This window comes from Phragmites australis, chromosome 11, assembly GCF_958298935.1.
Source record: "Phragmites australis chromosome 11, lpPhrAust1.1, whole genome shotgun sequence".
NCBI classification, from domain to species: domain Eukaryota; kingdom Viridiplantae; phylum Streptophyta; class Magnoliopsida; order Poales; family Poaceae; genus Phragmites; species Phragmites australis.
This window is the reverse complement of record NC_084931.1, coordinates 21,720,984-21,745,072: the sequence shown is the minus strand read 5'-3', so window position 1 is coordinate 21,745,072 and position 24,089 is coordinate 21,720,984. Positions and strand designations below refer to the sequence as shown.

The 24,089-nt window shown below is 41.3% G+C and overlaps 2 protein-coding genes and 1 pseudogene across 2 annotated transcripts; 1 reads left to right on the top strand and 2 right to left on the bottom strand.

The window, feature by feature from the left end:
• Positions 1-8,297: 8,297 nt before the first annotated feature.
• Positions 8,298-23,800, bottom strand: LOC133884056 (probable transmembrane GTPase FZO-like, chloroplastic; annotated as a pseudogene).
• Positions 17,527-20,136, top strand: LOC133885450 (uncharacterized). The gene is made up of 2 exons (XM_062325169.1): positions 17,527-19,734; positions 19,804-20,136. Exons 1-2 carry the CDS (start codon positions 18,239-18,241, stop codon positions 20,060-20,062), a joined length of 1,755 nt encoding a protein of 584 aa, XP_062181153.1. The 5' UTR covers positions 17,527-18,238; the 3' UTR covers positions 20,063-20,136.
• LOC133885451 (uncharacterized) lies at positions 20,382-21,513 on the bottom strand. The gene is made up of 2 exons (XM_062325170.1): positions 21,029-21,513; positions 20,382-20,899 (listed from the first exon to the last, which is right to left on the bottom strand). Exons 1-2 carry the CDS (start codon positions 21,332-21,334, stop codon positions 20,615-20,617), a joined length of 591 nt encoding a protein of 196 aa, XP_062181154.1. The 5' UTR covers positions 21,335-21,513; the 3' UTR covers positions 20,382-20,614.
• Positions 23,801-24,089: the final 289 nt, after the last annotated feature.

The window sequence follows — 24,089 nt, the reverse complement described above, 5'->3', positions numbered from 1 at the left end:
CCAACTCTGTTTGCACCTTGTGTCGGCGGTTTCCAGAGACCTCCCGCCACCTTCTGGTCGATTGCCGCTTCACCCGACACATATGGGGCCTTGTCACGTCCTGGATTGCCCAGCCGTCCATTGACCTCTCAAATTGGTTGCCATCGGATTCGATGCACAACTGGTGGTCGGCAATGGCGACCACATCTCGCACTCCATGAAAAGGGTTCAGGTTCCTCCTTCTGCTGATCTCCTGGGAAATTTGGAACAAGCAGAATCGGCACACTTTTGACCATAGAGAACAATCTTTGAACTAGATCTTCCGGTTGATTCAGGATGAAGCCTCCCTCTGGGCTTTCGCGGGAGCGCGCCATTTGGGACGCCTTATAGTGCGAGAATAGTCTTTTGGGATGGGCCAGGGATCCCTAAACTCTCCAGTCCTGTTTTGTTCCGGGTTGTAAAAACTTTTAGCCCTTGGAGTCTTCTTCGTATTAATATAACGGGCAACTCTCTTACCGGTTCCATTAAAAATAAAAGATGCTTTTGCTTTCAGTATACCCCTTTTGGGACTACTTCAGCATTTATGCCTCTCATGATCATCTCCGCTCCAGACGTGAACCATCAAATAAATCCTAGATTTTCGTTGTGCGAGTGTGACAATACTAGCTAGTACGTTTTGGCGTTATGCAGAATTGCAGATCACAGTCTCATCATGCCATACCTAGCTACATTTGGAACTGCCGATCTGGAGCATGGTAGATTTCACATCTAGCGTTGTGATGCTCGTCTCCGTTTCGACACGCGCACCCCGTATCTTAATATTTTGTGCTAGAGATATATGTAGTGTTGGGTTTTGGAGAAGTTGGTAGGCAAAGATAAAGTTGTAGATACAATGTTGGGTTTTGGTCACCGTGAATCAAAGAAAGTGATTACGATATATCACTTCTTACTAGGCAACCTTTGGCTTTTCAGGATGCATTGTCACATTAATTGTTACTCACTAGCACTACAAAAATGCTTAAACTAGAAAATAACATCGATTATATGGACGGCTTAGTGACACGACGATGTCACAAACTGGATTTAGAACAGAATACGAGATTTGTAACTACCATCTGACATCTGGTTGGAAGAAAATAGTTTTGGTCTTGACAGAGGCTACTGATATGCAGAAATTCAGATGAATCTCAAATGGCCATCCAACGATCCCAGATGCCCCCCTCAACATAGATTACCATAGGTTCATCTCACATGGACTTGCCTTAGCTTTTGCCTTCAATCTAGAAAATTAACCAAGTGCTGCATGATCGAGCATGCACGCATGCTGAAAAGCATGCAGTTGATCACTGATTCAGAGCTCAAACAGATCTGAGAGACAGGTCGACAACCCTAGTGAAATTGGACAGCCACACCATGGTCTGGCACGAGCAGGCCACAATCATCTCCCCTAACAGCGTGTTTCCCTACCTACCATAGATCAAATCTCAAGTTTGCTCTTTATATATCTAATCAAGGTGAAAAATTTTAGTGATAAACGACGTCCTTATCGATAACGATACGTTTATAATGACTTCATCAAATCTCTAAGATCCGTATCTCCAATTTTCAGTAAACGTTTTGCGAGTATATACATGTAGTGGTATGAGTATGTGTGAGTTTACGTGTTGTATTGAGGTTTAAAAAAAAACCATGAAGAGTATTTTACTTAGTTAGGTAGCCCTTTTGTCCCCTAAACAAAAGTGAAGCCTAGTCACCCTCTACCCCTTGAACACTACAAGTTCAGCATCCATAAAAAGTTGAAAACAACAAAACAAACTTCATTGCCCGACAGGTGGCCCATGTATGGCGGACCCATATGTCAGTGACGGGTTGCATCATGTGGCATGTCAGCTACTGTTTGCAACGACGATGCTTTCGTCTGTAGCATCATGCTTAAACATAAATAATCCCAACCAGCTTTACTTTTACACATCTTTACGAGCAAATGATGTCAACCTAATCACCTTTTAAGCAACGCGGCCAGCAAACAAACAATCGCGCTAACCTTTCGCGCCTGTGCCTCGCATGTGTCCGACGAGCGTTGGGCCGAATCCACCGCCGCAAAGGCGAGGATCCTACGGTGCCACTCGCAGCTGATCGTCAGCTCATGGATTTGTACCCTTAGAATAGGAAAAGGTTGATGCTCGGCTGACGAAAGCAAAAGGGGCCTGGAGACATGCTTTGGCAAAAATATTTGTAAACAAGGACAGGCAATTAGGCACCCCACTAGGTACAAGTTTTGGTACCCTTGAAAAACCAAATGCTTATTAAATAGATTGTGATAGAGAAAGAAAAAAATCTTCGATCACCAGTTCATTGCTAAATGGAATGCATGTATGAACTTAAGGAAACCTTTTTCCAATCCTAGATAGAGAATAAGTTCGTAAATGATTTTTTTAATAAATATTCCAACTCGATCCCCATTTATTAGCCGTAAGTTTAAGGGAAATTTTCTTATATGACACAAGAAATTATTAAATCCTAGAGCCCTGAAATGGTACTGTAGCATAGACGTCCATTTACGTGCCACTCATTCATGGAATATTTAATTTTTTGTTACATTTCTAGAGTGACAATTCTCCATTAAGACTAATAAATAGGACTCAGGAGTCTATAAACCGTGGATTGAGTTGTCATTCTACCAAATGACAGAGTGAAAAAAATCAAATAACCCCTCATTCATTCATCCACCATATTTCAAAAAGCAGTCGAACGTAGGGGAGCACTGGCATATTTCTGGAATCTAGAAATTTTATAATAATATATATGAAAAAAATTCATTCATCTGCCATAGATGCCCAAACATTTGGGCTAGTTTTCCCCCACTATGTACTAGTTTTGGTACCTTGAAAAATCAAATGTTTGTTAATTAGATAGTGCTAGAAATTTAAGAAGTCCTGGAAAACCAATTTGTCACTGGAATGCATGAATTCAGCCTTTTACAATCCTAGATAGAGAATAAGTTCAGCTTGGCATCTGCTTACCATTTTATTTCATTCATCATCCACCATACATGCCCAGGTATCTATCTGTACATCTACCTGAGACTTTTTTTCCTTTTTTGAAATTCATCTACCTGAAACTTGGTAGTGATAGGAAGAATAAACAGTGTCAAAAAGCACTGCACTATTGTAATCAGGCTTCCAATGGAGGAGAGTTTTGCGAGAATTTGCATGGATTTGACTATGCTATCTGCTTGTACCCAGCAGCAAACGCACTAACCGAAAGGCTAGATGCTCAGATGCAAGAAACTGGTTAACTTAGAGCAGAAGCAGTTGTGAACAAATAGTCGTACTCCGTCTTTGTACCCTAAGAAGTTTCTGCGTGCGAAAAGGTTGGTGCGGAATACCAACTGGACTTCAGAGAATACATTTGGGGGATATGCATCTGGAAGAGTACCTTCCTCCAATGCCCTCTTGTATCAATAAAAGATGCGGTTATTAGCGAATGCAGTCGTATAAAGGGTGGCTAAATTTTATTTTATGAAAAGCATTCATCAAATTGCATTTAAGTAGAATTTTTTAAGTTGTAGGAATAATTTTTTAAGATCACAAAATCAACCTAAAATCAGCCATATCAAAGTAGTTTAATCCCGGTTGTGTTGGAAAGAATTGTTAACAGCACAGCTTACATCACGCAGACTTGAGGTGGGGGGGGGGGGTTCCAAAAAGTTAAAAGCAATGCTACGAGAGTAGGGATGAAAAAAAAGAAGGAAAACTCCGAATTCAAGATATTGTTTTCGAACTTTTCTGATTGTAGAATTCGGAAATGATATTTTGAAAAAATAAAAATATAAACGATAAAACTATATAAAAATGATAACAAAAATGATTTAAACCACTTCTAATTGTTTTTAATTTTTCCGTTTTGGGCTCGAATTTTTTGACGGTAATTCTCAATTTTCTCGACCTACGGCGTAGGCAACAGACCAACAGCCGTGACCCGCACGACTCGGTGACTCCCATGACCCGTTCGACTCCTGTGTCCGACTCGTGTTAATCGGCTAAATGCCAGCCGCAAGCGCCGACTCCTGTTGCCCTTCAGATTTTTGGCATTAGTGTGTTCATCCAAAGAACTAAGTGCAAATAGACGAAGGTATGAGCAGAAGTGAAACCTCATAATCCATGAAGATTTTGGATTTCAACTTTCAAAGTTTGGAGCTTACGCTCAACAGCAGACAACTCACCCTGAGCGCCCTGCAACCAATCTATTTTTCGCTGACATGCTTCCTGGTACGGCTTGATGATAACCTCAACAAAATTGACCAGTTTATTAGCACTCTGTGAGATATCCTTCTGGATAGCTTCATCAACTTTACAAGACAGTTTATCAGCAGCCTTGCTAACCTTCTCTATCACAAGCTTTCGTCAACTAGGGAAATTTGATATTACAAAAAACCTGCAGAAGTACTACTGTTAATATACATATGTTACACATCAGTCCATCCCATGTCATTGTAAAATAATTTGTTAACGAGTGATTTGCAGTTATCAATTAAGGATTACCCGCCAGCTGAGCAAAGAGCAAGAGCAAGAAGATCTTCAAGTGTAGTTGACAAAACAGATGTCAAGAGAAGCTGACAACCCAGCAATGCCTAGCCTCCAAATGTTCCAAAAGCCTTCACATGCAAAAGCTAAGGTCAGAAAAAAAAAACAACAGAAAAATAAGGACGAACAACAAACGGATAATGAAGCAGTCTGCAGTTTGAAGCCCGGCATGCATTTAAGTACAAAACTTCAGAGTTTGAGGGATTCAGTTAAACCTAGAATACTGCGAAACCTTAAATGTTGGAGGTATTCTTCTGTTCCACTTCACGAGACCTGTGCATTCTTTTCCAGATTGCCCTTGTGAAAATTCATGTGACAGATTGAGATTTTGTTATAAATACATGCTACAAGAAACAGCAGATTTTAGTAGGGCATTTAAATAGTTTGGTCTATAATCCTAGAATATCTGTGCTGAAACTTCCACATGCGTTATTTCCCCAAAAAACTAAGAGGTGCGCTGTACTTCTTGTAACTAGAGGTACAACACTTTGTTTAGTGGCATAAGGAAAATCAAGGCCTTAATGGACATACTACTTCTCGGATCTCTTCTTCAAAAACCTTAGCAGTAGCACTCGCATTGAAGCCATCCATGCCTTTATGGTGAGTTTCTCCCCTTCATTAACAAGTCCATTTGGATCTAACAGAACCCTTTCTTCCTGAGCAACCAGTGCATCCCATCTTTCGCAGAAACACTCCAAGTATAAATTTGCTTCACGGGTATTGCTAGAACTCAACCATGTCGAACATTCACCTAGTAAATTCTAACAAAAGAAAGAAGGATTTCTGCTGATAATATGAATAAATAAACATGGTAAATAAAATAATTAAAATATGCAAATAAAACAAGAATAACAATAGCAATAACAATATACCAAAAGAAGGGGGTAGCGTCATTCTGAGAACTAGCCTAATAGCCCGCTCGATTGCGCGGCTAGTTTGAAAGAGGGAATTATTTTCTATGTGCTCTAATGCATACATCTAAAAAAAAAACATGTAGCTGTGTCATTATGAAGGGTGACAATCTTAGCGGTCACAATTTGGCCACACTATAATTAGTGACGTGGAGTTCTTTGTTTTTCAGAAGAATGTTGATTTTTTCCTTGTTGTCACTATTACCCAATATAATTAGCTATATATAGTTAGAAATTAATAGCTTTTTCCTTTGATCTTTCCGATTTAAATAGATTGATCCTTTAAAACTTTCTCTGAACTGAAGCAAAAGATTAAAAAGCAAGATGTCCAAAACAAGTGGTCACCCAAGTGAAGTTTTGGTTAATACTACTGAGCCCAATGACCAATTCATCTAGTTTGTTGCAGTTTACTTAAGTACTGAATACACATATGCATCTGTTTTTGCTTCCATCATAGATTCATTCGGTGCATATGTTAGTAGTGATACCAGCAAGGAAGATTTGGGGGCGATTGCTATCATAACTAAGATACCGCAGGAAAAAGAAAGCAGTCACAGAACAATACATAAAAGTACTCTAGGGCTTTCTTACAAGAAAAAAGGGAAACCGATCAAAGTTCGTATGCATCTCCAATCAATGCCAGGCCAGTAGAGGGAAGGAGGGGGAGTTCCTTCTAGGTGTTGTGCTCTGCTTATATTGAACAATCTGGGGAGCCGCGAGGATGCAGGCAACAGGTGTCTCAATTGCTGACTCGCCTCGGCGCCTCGCTGCCTCATGAGAAGAATAGATCGATTCTGTTTCTGTCCCAGGCCAGCATGATCATCTTGTTCTGCTGCTTCCCGCGAAGTTGTTGTCCATGCAGATTGGGAAGATCGACGAGGCATGCAGAGTAGCTCCACCGGCGGCTGGCGCAGAGGACTTCCTCGGATATCGAGAGAGGTCATATGGGGTGGTTGATAGACTACAATCTAATGTAATTTTGTGGAATTTGGATAGACATAAAATCTAACGGTTACATATTGTTAATCTTAATTGAGGTCCACCATATTAAGGGCGGGATGTTTTGCTTTTTTTCATAGCTCTCATGGCGTCGGGATATCGCACCATAACGCCGATATATCGGCGTGGCGGAGAATGGTGTCTTGCCACAGGGACGCCACGACTTTTAGGTGTTGTGGCGGGCGAGAGAGAGGGTACCTGTATAATCGAGGTCAACTCCGTCCGGCGTCCGCCTCTCGTCTGGATCTCCATCTGTGCTCGGTGCAAATCCGGTGAGAGCAGGCGGCGCGGGGAGGGAGCAGCGGAGGGGCTAGGGTAAGTAGAAGGGTGTTCGGCTGGCTTACATGGGCTAAATTAGTGGGTTGGGCTGGCTTACATGGGTCAAATTTGTGTATTCTCCTTTTTTTTCTTTTTTTTTCTTTCCTTTTTATATATACTTTGAGAGATAATGTGTATTAGGAAAAAATATTGAAATTTGTGTATTCACCACGCCGACGTGTGTATGACGTCGCCATGCCGCACGCCATAAGCGCTGTAAAGTTGCGAAGGTAGCAGATCGCCGCACCTTGCTACGCTACCATAACAGCTATGTTTTTTTTCCTGAGAATTTCAGTGCTTTTTTTCTTTTTTATAGGCGCCGCGGGAGGGTCATCTCCTTTTATTATTAAATGGATCAGTAAAATTAATAATGCTGCAAAATGAGTAAATGAAATGAAATGAAATTGGCACATGTTGCATTGTTTGACTACACATTTTAGGTTTGATGTGTAGCGGCCATGTGATTGTTTATTCCAGCACCTACAAAGTACAGTTGTATGTATGGTGGCCATGTGATTGCTTATTTCACGCACCTGCAAAGTCCAGTTCTACTGAAGGAACATCTAGAAGATGAAAGTGAGGACAAGCCGAGGTTCACCCAGTGCCCCCTAGGTTCAATCCCCGATCGTTATCCGGGTATGTGCACAGTAAGACCTGCCCATGGGTGTCTGTGAATCTCCTCAGCAAGGTATGTGCACAGTATGTAAGTCTAGCGTACACGCAGGATAGTGCGAGTTGGTGTGAATGTGGGTGTGAGTGGCATGCGTTTGTGCGTGCATTCAGATAGTACATCAGCAGTTCTGTATTAGAGACTAGAAAAAAAAACTTGAAAGTGAAATTGGGTAGTCTGCAGACTGCCTGGATGATGATCCTTTCAGAACATATGGTGTTGCTGGAATTAACCAACAAATTGCAGAACTGATCAAACAAGTCAGCACAGGAAAGCGGTGAACATAATCCTAGTGAGCTATCCTTCGTTTGCACAACAATCAAGTTTTACAAGGTTCAATATTTATGAAGAAGTTTAATATGTCTCCCATTAATTACCAAAAGCAGAAAATAAGTGACCAGAAATATCATTATTCATAATCACAATCTCGATGATTAACCAGAATATCATCCCGGTAGTCCCAACATGTGTTTTATGCCAAGGATCAGAATACATGCCTTCCAACATGTACATCACAACATAGCTTAATAAAGGGATATTAATAAACATTTATATTACAAGTATTAAGCATGCAACTGATTTCAAACAATTTACAACAAAAACAAGCTAGGAGGAGACAAAACCCCTCAACTTCTAACCCCAAAAAAACGGCGCCACATGCCCTTAGGCACCATCTCAACACGCCACCTTCAGAGTAGGATGCACTACTCTTACCCGCCACCAAGATCGACAGGCATGAAGTAGTCAAAAACAGCATTTTTCCCAGCAGCAGCAGTAACTGAAAGCGCAAGCATAAGTATAAAAGTACTCACAAGACTTAAACTATATAACTATATAGAGCATATATACATAGCTCAACTCCAAAGATTATGCATTGATCATTAGCAAGGATGAGCCACGGGTTAGATAAAACATATGCACTAAACATCTTAGACATATATGTGAGCGACTAAAACTTAACCAAAACATATGAAAACTACCCTGCAACTAACAACTGAACAAGTGTAACTGTAAACAACATGTATATCAATAAGTAACAAGTACCAATATCACCATCTCCCACATACGAACTACCCAAGGGAACTTCACATCCGAGCAGGACAAAATACCTCCTAACACCGTCCACACCTTGTCTCATACTCACCACTCATACAACCACCTCAAACTCAATAAGTGTATGTAATCATAAGAAGGTCCTATGCTCGCGAACAATGGGATGCATCGTCGTTCGACTTCTACCGAATGACCTAAGCATTGCTAAGCATATAAGTCGAACTCATACTTAGACATTGACAACATCTCAAGACTATAAGGAATGTAAATGCACAAGTATTCAAAGTGGAAGAATGCAATTGGCAAAGGTTCTACCTATTGGTACCCAACACTAACTCACTAAACATACATACATACATAAGTATATTTCATCAATTTTAGACTTATTCAATTACACAAGAAGGATCAATATGCTTAGTTGCTTGCCTGGATGCACTAGCTCAAATAGGTGGGGCGCGCCGGGATCGCCCTGGGCCTCCGGGATCGACGGATCGACGTTCTCTAAAAAGGATCAACACGTGCAATGCAATGAGTATGAATGAAGTGCAAAAAGGTATGCCACAAAACTTAACAACATGCTAGAAGTATAAGATATGCGAATCAACGCATTACTAAATGATCCAAACAAAATCCGAAAAATAACAGCCATCCGAGGTATCCGGATTGATTCGGAGTATTCGGGTTCGGACTCTCCAGGTGAACTTCCGGAAGAGGCGCTCGATTGCTGCTTTTTATTTGACTGGCTCGGAGTATCCCGATGAATGCGGAATATCCGGGTTCCGGAGTATCCGGGCCATTCTCCGATGAAGGCTCTCGGTTAGCCAATATTCTAACTTAACCCGGAACCTCCGGGTTGATCTGGACTATCCGGGATGTGCTGGACACTCCAAGTGAGGCTCCGAACGAAGCTCTCGGCTACTCGATAACGTAACTACCCGGAGTCTCTGGGTTTGACCGGATTATCCGAGTGTATAGACTTGGGTTCTTCACGACTTTTCCCTCGGATGATTTGACTCATTTTACAAATCTGTGCTACACAAACGTGCATATGTCCCATCTAAAAGATTCTAAACCAATCTCGCACCCTAAACCCTAACCAAATTTGAACACAATTCAACGGACTATTTCTGCTGAACCCGGAGTTTCCGGGTGAGTCCAGAATATCCGGGTCAGCCCAAAAAAACTGTTCTTAAGTGGATTTTTGATTGATTCGAGTTGCGATCTTTTCCAAGCCTAAAGGGAACATGTTATGGATAGTCCAATGGTCCTAGAACTTACTCATCAACTAGCAACACGACTCTAGAGCTCATTTTCGACCAAAACTCTATTTTTCTCAAAAAGGCTCAAAAACGCCAAGAACTTGAAGAACTACTCGATTCTTTCACGAAAACGAAAACGAAAACGGATTAGATAGATGAGTAGCTCATGAACTAGAGAATGCAATGGTACCATATGCATACCTTGAATCCTCCACTTGAGCTCGAATTTTTAGGAGAAAAGAGAGAGTGAGTTTGAGTGGGAGAATGAGAGAGGGAGCTACTGCTGCTGCTCGGGTGGGGACGTGGGGAGTGAGAGGAGGAGAGAGAGGGCAAGTGGGGTGCTGCCCACTTGAGAGAGGGAGTGGGTGAGGTGTGGGACCCACATGTTAGAGAAAGAAGTCCGTTTTAACTGCGAATTTAACTCTTTTCTCTCCTGAATTTCCTTTCTCTCATCTAATTGACTTTTAACAAAGAGCATTAGTATTCTCAATTACAATTACGTAAAATTAAACATAATACTTAAAAAATATAATTATGCTTAATTACGTGATTAAAGATTTGGGACGTGACACAACCCCTCCAGTATTTATGGCTAGTAACAGTACAAGTTCCATACATTCGTGCATCTTTATACAATTCGAAATATTTACTAAGCCTGTTACTACTAGGGTTAAAAAACCAACGGTAATCGAGCAAAAATCATGATAACCGACCATCTCGGTCCGGTTCGGTTTCAGAAACTGAACAGTAACCGAATTTGAATTCTAAAAATTCGAAAAAATTAAAAAATTAAAAAAATTCCAAAAAATCTTTAAAAAAACTAGACACAATTCTAAGACCTTCTGTGAAAAAAAAAATTCAAAATAATGTCGCTTGCATCATATTCTATTGGGAGGAAGTTTTAAAAAAATGAAAAAAATTGAAACGTACGGCTCAGTTATTAACTCATGTTAAGGAAAAGTTTAACATACAAACACATATTTTTCTTGTGTAAAACGTATCTTAAGAGGATCTTTAAAATTGATTTCACTTTATTTAGAGTTTTATTAATTTCTCTATGATTTTTACAAAGTTCATAAGCATAAAGTGAATATGTAAAGAAACAACACTATAATAAACTTTTTCATATCTACTCTTATTTTTCCTACGTAAATCATAGTATAAATAAACTAATAAAAGTGATTTCATTAATTTTTGAGGTGTGATGGATCAGTTATGAATTAATCTAGTCGCAACACATTTACATAATTCTGCATGTTACAATAACTAATTCATGAGTTCATGTATTTTTAAAAGATATAAGATCATGTAAGAAGACTAACAAAATTAGATTCATGATTTTTGGATTAGCAAAGAGTAAACTATGCATTTAACTTGGTTTAACAAATACATTTTCTCATAGAATTTTTTGAACTTTTTTATGATATAAATACTTTTATCATGTAGATCATGTTACAAGGAAACCAACAAAATTTATTTCACTTGATTTGAAGCTTAGATGAATTAGTTATTGATTTTACAAGATTGAGATAATTTTTGAGTTTTTTTGTTGAACTTCACTGAAAATCGAGAAAACCGCTCGATAAATCGAGAAAACCGAGCGATTACCGAGAAAACCGAACGGTTACCGACAATGCGGAAAATTCAAGAAAATCGCTCGATAAATCGCAAAAACCGCTCGGTAACCGGTCCAAACCGACCGGTTACCAAGCAGCTAAAATCGCGATTTTTTCCCCTAAATTTTAAATTTTGTCAAATGAATTTTATCCAATTTTTTTTGAATTTTCGACCGGTTACCATGGTAACCGCGACTTTTTGGTTACCGAGCGCTGGTTACCACCAGTAACTGACTGTGAAATACAAAGCTGGTGAAGGGAAGCTGACCATCCACCTTTCCAAACTGTAGTGTAGTTTTTTTTTAAGGAGCAAGATTTGTAGAGGAATTTATAGTACCTTTCCTTTTACATCTCAACTTATTTGATATAATTACATCAACAAAGTATCAGCATAGATATTGCAAACACAGTTTGTCAATAATAGTCATGCTGTACCAATTTCCAGCATGTAGTTAGTGATAATACTGTAATGCGATAGTCAAAATTATGAAAAGAAAATTTGATCCACAAGTAAAATATGCTTGTCACTCAATGTTTTTTTATTTTTTTATTTGTAGATTGCAGCATTTAGGAAAATTCAGGCATGAACCATATAATTGCAAGCATATGTGGATCAGAATAGAGTTAATTTCACAAAACTGCAACTATTTGCACCTAACTATCACAAAACTACAACTTTTGGGATCAGTTTCATAGAACTATAACTATTTGTGCTCCTAGTAACACAAAACTACAACTTTGTATGGTGAAAAATAGAGAAAAATAGTTATAATTTTGTGTAAAAATTATAGTTTTGTGTTACTAGATGCACAAATAGTTGTAGCTTTATGAAACTGGTCCCATTAGTTGTAGTTTTGTGATAATTAGGTGCAACTAGTTGTAGTTTTGTGAAATTAACTCATCAGAATATGATAAGACTGGGAGTAAGTTCAGTATTATACATACCACAGCATCATAAAGGGCTGGACTCAGAATATCATTATGAACAAATGATGTGACTCTGGCAGAAGTGCCTGTTTTTTCCTGGAACTGTGTATGTAAAAGTAAGGTCAATATTTGACAGCTGAAGTGTCGATTCCATGAGTGTTACTGCATGACCTTTTGCTCTCTCAATCTGCAAGAAGAAAAGAAAAATATAAGCATGTTCTCAATCTCAAGGAACAAAATAAGTATTATGCATATTGCACTCTAAGGATCTCACCAATTGTCAATGCTAGGTAAGCTATAGATGCATTTACGAGAATGCAAAGATTGTATATTTAACCACATGCAGACTAAGGAGGTCGACAATTAATGGGAATGGCACGGAGAAAATGACTAAATTATCCTCATAAATGTCCCTGGAAAGGACAGGGAAATACTAACTGTGTGTGTTATAAATGTTGTTGAGGCAAGAAAATACAAATAAGTACAAAGCAGGAAAATCATCATTAATTTGCATTAGCGCCAATATTTTGCAGTAATGGCAGGAGAAACATGTCCCATATTCTTCATAAAAGAGGGAGCATAATACAACGCAACTTAAATAGGATACCAAATAATTAGTAATCTTTGAAACACCTACAAGAGATGAAATCTGCTTCTGCTAAGAATTGCTGTCAGCCTCAAGCTTCACAGCATAATTGTTTGCACCAGAAACAAGATCCCTGATGGATGTTAAGTCGTCAACAGCTTTTTCATATTCTAGCTTTACAAGTCTTTGGCACGAAGTTAGCAAACGATCTGCAATTCCATTAGGTGTTTCAAGTTTTAGCCGGACCCTTTCCTTTCCATTTTCTGTTGATCCATCTAAGAAGCTCAGTAGGTAATCCTCAAACTCACGAAATTTGCTGCTTCTCCATCTAGGATCACTAAGCTCAGCAGGTTCTGTTTTTGGAATATGAAAGTTTGAATTCCAGAGCAGAGCGTGAAGATACAGGAAAGAGTGTTGCATCTTCTGTGTTAAGCAATTTCCTTGCATTTTCCTTGACAAAATGCAGTAGCTTTTTCAAGCTACACCCATCGGATTGAGAAGCAAAACAATGAATTTGCAACAACTAATAGGAACGAAACAATTTGCTGGATTCTGAACGGTACAGAAATGATGTCATATCAGACCTCATTGCTGTTCCGATAGAGGTCCAATTTGTTCGGAACAAATACAACTTTCTTCTTCCACTGCTGCGCATACTGAAGAAATCCAACCTATAAGTTAAAAGAGACAACATTTAGCTCTATTTGAATATAGAAAACAATAAATCCTCAAAAGATAAACCAGAACCCTAGACTTTTTGCCAAAAATGTGATTCAGAATGGAATCCATGCAAAGACAAGATCCAATGCTAATTCATCAAAAGGAAACTGGAAGTGAAAAATTAAGCTCTTGGTTGGCAGCCAACTTCGCCAGTGGCTTGCCACATTTTTCATAATGGGAAAAATCAGCTGCCATAAGTGTGTTTGAGTCTACTGCTTGACGGTTATTGGGCTAAGAATGTGTGGTTAGGTGTGGCAAAGATAGAAAGTTAGGCAAGAGAACCTTTTTACCCCCATCAAACCCAGGTACTTAGCCACTAGCCCAGCTCAGCAGCCTTCGTTTTATTATTTATTTGATAAATAGTTTGACCAAAATCCACTCCCACTCTGGCCTCCAGTTTGAAACTGACTGGGAGTCAACAATTGTGAAATGTTACAGAGTATGAATTGATACTTCGACCCAAAAACCTCATGTGTATCACAATCTAAATAGTCTACTTTTTAGATAGAATCAATATGCCCAATCCTTAGCTGGACTTAATTGAAGTACTTTTACTGAATCATTTATCCTTTTTGTGGTGATAGCAATCACAATATCAAATTTGTGAACATTTGGAATAATAAAACAAAAGCAATTTACCTCACTATCAGTTAATGGTCTATCTGCTGATAGGACAAAGAGTATTAAATCAGCTCGTGGCACGTATTCTTCAGTGAGTCGTTGCTGCCTCTGAAGAATAACATTTGTTCCAGGTGTATCAACTAGAATCATCTGTTCATTAGTATACATAGAGCATATTATGAAAGCAAAACAAAGTAAATAAGCAAAGGATATGTACTGCTGAGTTGGCCTTGTTACTGGGGTAGTCATGCAACTACAAAAAGGTTAACGAAAATAAGGTGGAGCAGAAGAGTCGACGATTTCTTGGCATTTGTCAACTACAGCAAGTCAAAGGAGACAGAAGTTTGTTCCTAATAATTTATCCTTAATCCTTTTGATGATTTGATCATTCAGAAAGCAGTCTGAAAAGGGAACTTATATTCATCATACTGAAGTAGCTAGCTTATTTAACTCAATGCAGTTAAGTGAATGGAAAAAGGCTAGCTTGTTTAACTCAATGCATCGAATAACAAAATTGCATGCATACATCTCTGATCTAAGGAATATCAACATGACAGTCACCAGCAATTCAGTACTTACTTCCTTTAGAATCGGAGCAGATAAATAGCACATGAATTGACCATCTGGGTGCCTCTCACATCGCTCAAAGCTCTCGGAATCAACATCGAAATATGATAGCAGTGTGATCTCATTTGTTGTAGGCACAACCCCTTCCTGAAGATACGGCCTTCCAAGTAGAGCATTTATAAAAGTTGATTTTCCTGAGTTAAACTCACCCTGACATAAATTACAGGAGGATCTGATCAGAATGAGTGGCCAAAAAGATTATTGAACAAAAACAATTAGTTGCAGAATATGGAATGCCTAGAATAATGGAAAACAAGCAGTTAAATTATTTCCATGTGCATTAGAATGTACTCTTGCTTTTCAGTTCAAACCAAACTATTTGCATGAGGAAAATATATATGACCAACAGGTCTGCTTATACAACGGTAGAACAGAACCTGTGCTTCTACTACTCTGGTTAGCTAACAATCTGATTCGGACCAAAGCCACAGTTTAACTAGAAAATCAACAGGCTTTATTTTAAACCAGAAAGAAGCACTAAATTGAACACATTAATTGGGAAGATCATGAAATGTAAAATATCCAAAAAAACAAATTTCAAACTATTGGTTTAACAGGATTGTAGGTTCACATATATAAAAAAAGACAAGCGCAAATCAACATTCATAAAATATTGGTATTCCTTAGTTGGGAAAAAAGATAAAGATTATTGATTGCTTTCGAAGGAGATGCGTGATATTTTGATATGGCTGTCCTATAGCACCAGAAAGAGCCGTTTCATTAGCCATTTCATGATTTATGTAAACAACATAAGAATCATGTCTAATATATCATTTGTCTTGGCAGTATATAGGCAGATTATCTATATGTGAGGTAGGTACTGGATGATCCCAGAATCAATACTTGATGTAAACCCAAAATTACCACAATAACCAACAAAAATGGATCACTCAGGCGAGAAGCAGCATCAACCAGAAGCTCAACCTCCTCCATCTGTGACCACATATCAGCAATTATATTCAAGTCAAACATATGCTCTAGAGATGACGATGTGAAGTATAACTGAATTCATTCCAAGGCATATTCAACTACCAAATGTGTAACATTAGGTGATCAACATTGGTGCTGCCTTGCGGATAACGGCAACAGCTTCACATAGAATAGGCTTTTCCGTCTCTATCAGCTGCATCACTTTTTCATCCAGTTTTGTAAATCCAGCAACTTTCGTCTTCTCATGAGTTAGGACCATTACATTATTCTCTTCTTCCAACGTACTAGCAGAAGAGTAAGTGGCTTGTGGGACTTCCTCAGTCGCATCCACTTTTGAAAAACCCCTTTGTATAAGATCATCCGTGAGGAGTTGCATACCAGCCAAGGACATAACAATTCCAGATGCACCAGATTGGAGCAACCTGGATGTGATGTCAGAATAAGTCACTCCACTTTGCAAGTTGTTTAAAGTGAAGAAAATCGGAACCTTCACATCTTGATCTACACCACCATACATAGCACTAAAAAAATCATCACTGCAGGTATGGACAATCAGAAAATCAGCCCCCTCAGAACTTGTAGCGCTTATTGAAGAGTTTGGAGAGCCAATGGTTCTAGCAACAAGAGGGAGATATATGGAGTCAGCATTTGATTTCATCATCATACTCCTTGCAACAATAGCAGGAATACCTGCATCAAAATAAATAAAGGAATGTCCTAAAATACATAAATGTTGCAATGCAATTAATGGTAGCATAACTTCCTGGGGTGGACTAGAAAATGAAGCATACATTACGCTAGAGAACAACTTCAGTTTCCAATCAAAGTTACATGGGATATTTGCTTATTTGCCACCCAATTGGCATGCCCCTCTCAAACTACCACTAATTCGATATGCAATTCATCAACACCCAGACAACGGCGAATTGATTATTTCTTTGCCATTTTCTTTTTTTTTTAATTCATTTTGCCTTCCAGGGGACTTGACTTGCCAATATTGCCCCTCTCTTCAAGGTATTTGCCCCCAGTTCAGAGCTGCTGGAGCACGACGCAGCCCTGGGCTAGGTTTTCTGGAGTTGGCGACGGAGGGTGGTGGCGGCGCGGCTTCTCCGGATCCGGTGAAGACTGAGGGGCGACGTCGGCTTCGGGATCCATGGATCCCGCAGACATCCCGTCGGGGTAAGAGCTCGGCACCTTGCCCCCTTCATTTGGCTATTGCAGTAGCTCGTTTTGGGGGAAATGGGTTCGTTTTTGGCGAAAACGGGTGAGGGAGCACGAAGAACGTTTAGACCGAATGCTAACTTCCGATTTGTTCTCGTTTTCTCTCTTTCGGGCCGGTAGGATTGACCCAGATGCTGCGTTTAGACTCTTCGTTCGCATAGCTGAGTTCACTTGTAAGCTCGAGGACCGCACAGAAGTGATTATGCCAGCCATGGATGATGAATGGGTTGTGGACTACTACAAATACACTTGGGGAATGTTGCGTAGAGACCTGGCAGAAAGGGTGAACTGGGGTAGTAAGCAAGACATAGTGGTGTCAACCATTCAGAAGGGCAAAGCTGAAGAAATGAGGCTGAAAAACAACATGGATCTGATGATTGCAATAAGTGATAGGTTCGAGGAAAGAAGGCTCCCTTTGTATGTTACCGTGGAGGACAAAGTTGAGTGGCAACTCAGTAGGTCACTTGTTACAATGGAGAGTGATGCGATTGAAGTGGTTAGGGATAATGTTGTCACACAGAAAGTCACTGATATGTCATCATCTGCAACAATAGCAGTAGCAGAGAGTAGCCAACCAGGTAGTGCATGTAATGTTGGAGTGGATGTTGAAGCACCTCTTTTGATTGAGTGGGACAAACTGGAAATTGCTCCAATTCCAGTAGATGACATTGGTAGTGCAGTGCCGGTGATTGGGGAAGATGAAGTGTATGTCTTGCTTGGTCTAAGAGCTGAGGATGAGAGAGATGAGAATGCTAGGCGTGCTGCTGAAAATGCTCCTCCACCTACAGCAGCACCTCCTATTCCTTGTGATGACATTGAAGGGGCTGCAATAGCAGTTGATGACTTGATTCCTAGTGAGCCAATAGTACGTTATGACAGGGAAGATCCACCAATGACTGTAGGAAGCACATACCCTAGTATGGAAGAATTTAGATTGGCTGTGAGGCAGCATGCTATCAAAGGTGAGTTTGAGGTGAGAATAGAGAAATCAGATACTGATAGGTACAGGGGTTACTGCAAATCTGAGGGTTGTCCATGGGCGATTGTGGCTAGGCTGACACATGATAAGAAGACAGTGAGGGTACTGACTACTAACTTTGCCCAATTATTGGTTTTGTGGATTGTAATGTAATAATATGTCACTATTGTATCTTGCAGGTTTCAGTGAACAGATTTGAACATACTTGTGCATCAACTGGTCGAATTCAGACCAAGATGGCTTCTAAGGCTTGGATTGCAGAGAAAGTAGCACCTATTCTGAGGAAGAACCCAAATATTGGTGCAAAGGGTCTGAAGGAGAAGTTGGAGGAGAAGTACACTGTGATATTGTCATATCATACTGTATGGGCTGGTAGACCGAAGGCTGCAGACCAGATTTTTGGCTCATGGGAAGACAGTTTTGAGATGTTGTATAGGTTCAAGGCAGAGGTCGAGCTGAGGAGCCCTGGGAGTGTTGTAGAGGTAGCTGTAAAGGAGGTTGGAGATGAGATTTATTTTGACAAATTCTTTTGCTGCTTTAAACCATGTATTGATGGTTTCCTAAATGGTTGTAGGCCATATTTGAGTGTAGATTCAACTGCCCTGAATGGGAGATGGAATGGCCATCTGGCTTCAGCTATTGCCCTTGATGGACACAACTGGATGTTTCCAGTTGCTTTTGGATTCTTTGATGCAGAGACCACTGATAACTGGTCTTGGTTCATGCATCAACTGCAGAAGGCTATTGGAAATCCACCTGATTTAGCCATCAGCTCAGATGCTTGTAAGGGGCTTGAGAGTGCTGTGAAGAAGGTGTATCCTTGGGCAGAGCATAGAGAGTGTTTCAGACATTTGATGCAGAACTTTATTAAGAAGTTCCAAGGGCCAGTTTATGGTAACATGTACCCTGCAGCCAGAGCTTACAAGGCTGATAGGTTTGAGCACTATATGGGCATCATACTTGAAGCAGATCCAACTGTTGCTAACTACCTAGATAAGTGGCACAATCTTCTTTGGATGAGATGCAGATTCTCAGAGGAGATCAAATGTGATTACATTACCAATAACCTGGCTGAATCATTTAACAAGTGGGTGAAGGACATCAAGGACCTTCCAGTGTGTGAGCTTGCTGACACATTAAGGTCCATGATAATGCAGCTGTTTGAGAAGAGGAGAAGGATAGGTGAGAGACTACAAGGTGTTATTCTTCCAGCACTAGTTACAGAACTGAATGCAATGACTAGAGGTTTGGGGCACTTGAGGGTTACTAAGGGTGCAAAGAATACAGCAGAGGTCACTGAGAGGACTGTGGAGCAAGAACTACTTAGGCATGTTGTGCATCTAGATAGTCATGAGTGCACATGTAGAGAATGGCAACTTTCTGGGAAGCCATGCCAACATGCCTTGGCATTAATAACTACTAGTAGAAACCTTAAGATGGAAGACTATCTGCATCCATGTTATTCAGTGAGGACTTTTAAAATAGCATATGCAGGAGTAATTCAGCCCATGACAGATAAGTCTCAATGGCCTATAGTAGATCTTGGGTTCAAGGTGTTGCCTCCTCTGTCAAAGAGATCTGCAGGAAGACAAAGGAAGCAAAGGATTTTAGGATGCTTGGAGAAAGGCAAATCCAGGGGGAAGGGTGCATGGCAGGTCAAGTGCACAAGATGTGGAGGGATGGGGCATAGAAAGACATCCCCAAAATGTCCTTATAATGGAACAAAAAAAAGGTAAATCAAGTATATGCATTTGTGTCATCATTTCCTAGTAGCACAGAATATAACTACTTGTATTTGCAGGAAGAATCAGTCCAAGAAGATGCAGCCAGGGCGAAAAACAGGTGCAGCTGAATCTAGTGCCACAACACCCAAAAGGCAAAAGCTTGCAATGCCTCAGGCTACAAGTTCTAGTCCAGGGCCTGTCACAAGGAGGCAATTGGCACTATCATTGAGTGGTGAAGGACCAATTCAGTTGCTGGCAACCCCTTCCAGAGTTACAAAATCACCTGCAAAGACCACTGCAAAGAAGAAGCTCACTCCCAGAAAGGGGAAAAAATGATCTGTGCTGTAATATTTGGGATATTTTGGCACTATCATCTGTGCTGTAATATTTGGGATATTTTGGCGCCTTTTGTAATCCTTATGGTAGGTTTATGAACCTGGATGGGTGGTTAACTTATGTTAGGACTGTGAACCTCGATGGATGGTTATAAACCTTCGTGGTGTAATGTTAAGGCTCTGAACCTCTATGGTCTTTCTGCTTTGGGCATTTCAGAATCTGTACAATTTGCATTTCCAGAATACAACCGAAAGCTTAAAGAGGGAATACAACCGAAAGTTGACCCAAGTTGAGCTAGAATTCGGAGTGATACTGTAAGAGCTGAACAATGCAAATTAAATCATATAAACTACACAGGGGCAACATGATCAAGTAGCTTCAACCTTTTACAGAGCAAATAGCTTCAAGCTATTACACAGGACCAAGAAGCTTCAAGCTTTTACACAGGACCAAGTAGCTGTGGACTACTACAGAGCAAAGACTTGTACTACTCTACTTGACCAAGACAACAACTCTACTTGATCCAGAACCACCAAAGTGACTTGTCCTACTCTACTTGACCAAGACAGCAACCAGCAAAAGCACCATGAGCATCGAATTGAGCAGACCCAACACCAGTATTGCCTTTCCCCATCTTGCAATCTCCTTCACTGATGCTACATCTTCCTTCTTCTCCGCCTCCTTCTTCATTGATGCTTCTTCCAATTTCTCTGTCGTTGATTCAGTGCGGTCAGGAATGGCATTGGGTCTCCAGGCTGAATCCACAAGCATCCCACCATTTGCTACCACTTCTTCGTACTCCTCCAACCAAGCATAAAAATTGCAACCATTTGGGATCTGCATACCGAGCACATAAACGTATCAAATTGGGAGATTTCAGATTGGGACAAATTTTGCCTTCAACCATAAACACAAAACTGGACTTCATATGTATCAAATGCGACAAATCGAGCTAAATATACTCACATATGGCTGGTTGCGTGGGCACTTGAAGAATTTCCTCCCCCGGTTCGGTGTGTTCTTTGCAGTGAGCTCTATCACCGTCGCCAACTTGCATGTCGGGCACCGTATCAGCGGCAACCCGGTCGGAACCTCCGGCAACGAGCGACGGCTGCGCACGCTGCAAGCTGACTGCGACATGGCTCGGCTACCTCGGCTGGTTCCGATAAGGGCGGCGGCGGTCTTGCGAGCAGAGAAGGGAGGCACTGAGAGAGGAGGAAGAAGAAGACCAGAGGCGCTGAGAAAGGGTGCGACCAGGTTCAACTGGACCATGTACTGGCTAAGAGGGCAATTCAGTCATATTCCGATGGATACATGAGGTTAAACGAATTAAAAAAAAAAGAAAATGGCAAAGAAATAATCAATTCGCCGTTGTCTGGGTGTTGATGAATTGCATACCGAATTAGTGGTAGTTTGAGAGGGGCATGCCAATTGGGTGGCAAATAAGCAAATATCCCAAGTTACATTGCTATAAAAACAGAACTAGGGAAAAGAGCGAGGAGAACTCTACTGAAGTTGGTCGCTGGTAGAATGATAGGATCTTCCCAGGGCCGCGTCAGCATCAGCATAAGCCCGGTTATTGCAAAATGTAATTCAAGGAAAGTTACACTCCCCCATTCTCAATAACTGCTCAAAACAAGCTAATAAAAAATGGAAGAAGCAAAGGAGCGAGAATTCAATCACTAACCGTCGTCCGCGAGCACGACGCCGCTCGCCCCGTCGACGCGCTCCGCGATCAGCAGGTACGCGCGGTCCCCGACCGCGGCCTTGAGAGCGCGCGCAGCCTCGTACGCGCGCCCGCTGCCCGCCTCCTTGGCCTCGAGCACGACGATCCCAAAGCCCCGGGCGACGGCGGCCACCACCTCATCCCCGGACCGCAGCGCCTCGTCGGCGCCCACGCGGAGGACGAGCGCGGGCACCTGGATCTACGGCCGCTAGAACCCGCCGGGGAACAGTGTCCGCGGCGGCTCCCTGGCAGCGCCGCCGCCGCCGCCGGAGGCGCCTCCTTCCCCAGCGGCGACGGCGCTGGCGTGGACAGCGCGGCGGAGGCGGAGTCAGAGGCGGGAGAGGAGGGAGCGGAAGGGGGTGGCCGGGGGCGGGAGGAGGAGGCGGGCGGCGGTGGAGGTGGCGGGCGGCGGTGGAGGTGGCGGGCGGCGGTGGCGGTGGCGGTGGCGAACATGGAGAGCGAGGGTGATGGGAGTGCGCGTGTGGACGGTGGAGTGGGGAGCGTCGGAGCAAGCTGAGGTGTGAGAGGTGGGCGGTGGAGCCGTGGTGGCGGAGTTCGTCCCGAATATATTTTTTTTTTTGAGAGGACACATAATTCCTTTAAACAACGGATCCAAGTAAATCGCCACATACAAATTCAGATACAAAATCTTATATAAGTTCAGATACAAAATCTGATACGCGGCTCATCAGCTTATACGAGCTAGAGGCAATTATAGACGCACTATAGGCAGTTAAACAATTTATCACTTTGTTAGATTTTTTAGAACAATTCAAGATATCACAAGACATAAATTCATAATTCATAAAATCTCATATCTCCTTGAACAAATCATCGTTTTGGCTCCGATTCATCTCTATCGATTGCAGCGCATTGGCTAGTACTGATGCATCTGTTTCTAACACTATTCTTTTCATCCCAAGTGAGCTACAAGGCGCAAGCTTTGCATTGATGCTTCTGCCTTTGCATGTAGTGCAGAAGAGGCACATTTAATATTCCCAAAACCTTTGGGCATCACCTCCCATGTGTTGTTCCATGCTACAAATCTCCAACCTCCAATTTTCGTGTCATCATGATAAGCATCATCGACATTAATCTTGTATATTTCTCCCGATGGTGGACTCTATTTGTCTTGTCTGCGAGAATGCTCATTCTGCTCCTTGGCATTAAGTTTCTCGAACTCAGTTAGATGATATATAACCAAGCTATTAATCTCAGCTGCACTTTGCATTCGTTCGCCTACATTAACTTTGTTCCTTGCTAATCACCATCTCCATAGGGACACAATGACTTTCACCTGCATTTTACGGTCCATTACCCATATTTTTTGCATCATATCTTGGCCTGACTGACAATCTTCTAAAACTATACGTACATGTTCCATATCCATCAGGCGTCAATATTCTTTCACCTTTTTACACTTATAGAAAAGGTGATTACAGTCTTCATCAAGTCTCATGCATACTGGGCAAATCGTATCTAGGGCCACACCCCTTCTCGCTACATTCCGACGAATAGGGACACTATTGTAAACAAGCCACCATAAAAACTTCTTAACTTTATTTGGTGTTGTCAACTGCCAGATCTTATGCCACTTAAAACTCTCATTTCCATCTGCACAACTATCTGAAGAAGAAGCATCTCTACATGCTCGAGAGTCACGTATGGACACAACTGGCTTATATGCCGATTTGACGGAGAAGATACCTTTTGGATCATAATGCCATGCTGGCCAATCTTCAACTTGTTCATTCACTGAAATCTTGAGAATTTCTTCTACATCACACGCCCAGAAAGCATCTTGAATTAGCTGCTCATTCCATCCACCGTTGACTGGATCAGTTAGTTCTTCGACTCTAGTCAGCAGGGATGCACCTCTCGATGTTGCCAATTTGCGCGTAGAACCCCTTGGGAGCCATGCATTGGCCCAAATATTCACAGAGGCTCCATTTCCTATCCGCCAGATGACTCCGTCTTTTAACAGGTTTGTTCCTTGTAAGATACTCCTCCATGTGTATGAGTTACCTGCTCGAGTTGTAGCATGTAAAATATATGTGTTTGGGAAATATTTTGCTTTCAAAACCCTCCCACACAAAGTATCTGGGTTGGTCAACAGGCGACGTGTTTGTCGTGCTAACATTATCATGTTGAATCCTAACCCTCCCTTCTTCTTGGAATGGGTAGATTTCTCCCAACTAAGCCAATGGATTTTATTGACCTTTTTCATCACAAAGCCCCTTAGTCAAATCGAAACATGACATAACATATGTCGGAACTGCCTTCACAAGAATCTCTTTCCCA

Bases quoted from the DNA above. Each gene is read 5' to 3' on its own strand.
- LOC133885450 (XM_062325169.1), top strand. From the start codon at position 18,239: ATGGCTTCTAAGGCTTGGATTGCAGAGAAAGTAGCACCTATTCTGAGG. The intron at 19,735-19,803 runs GTAAATCAAGTA...TTGTATTTGCAG, and splicing joins TATAATGGAACAAAAAAAAG to GAAGAATCAGTCCAAGAAGA.
- LOC133885451 (XM_062325170.1), bottom strand. From the start codon at position 21,334: ATGGTCCAGTTGAACCTGGTCGCACCCTTTCTCAGCGCCTCTGGTCTT. The intron at 20,900-21,028 runs GTGAGTATATTT...CTCGGTATGCAG, and splicing joins GCCCACGCAACCAGCCATAT to ATCCCAAATGGTTGCAATTT.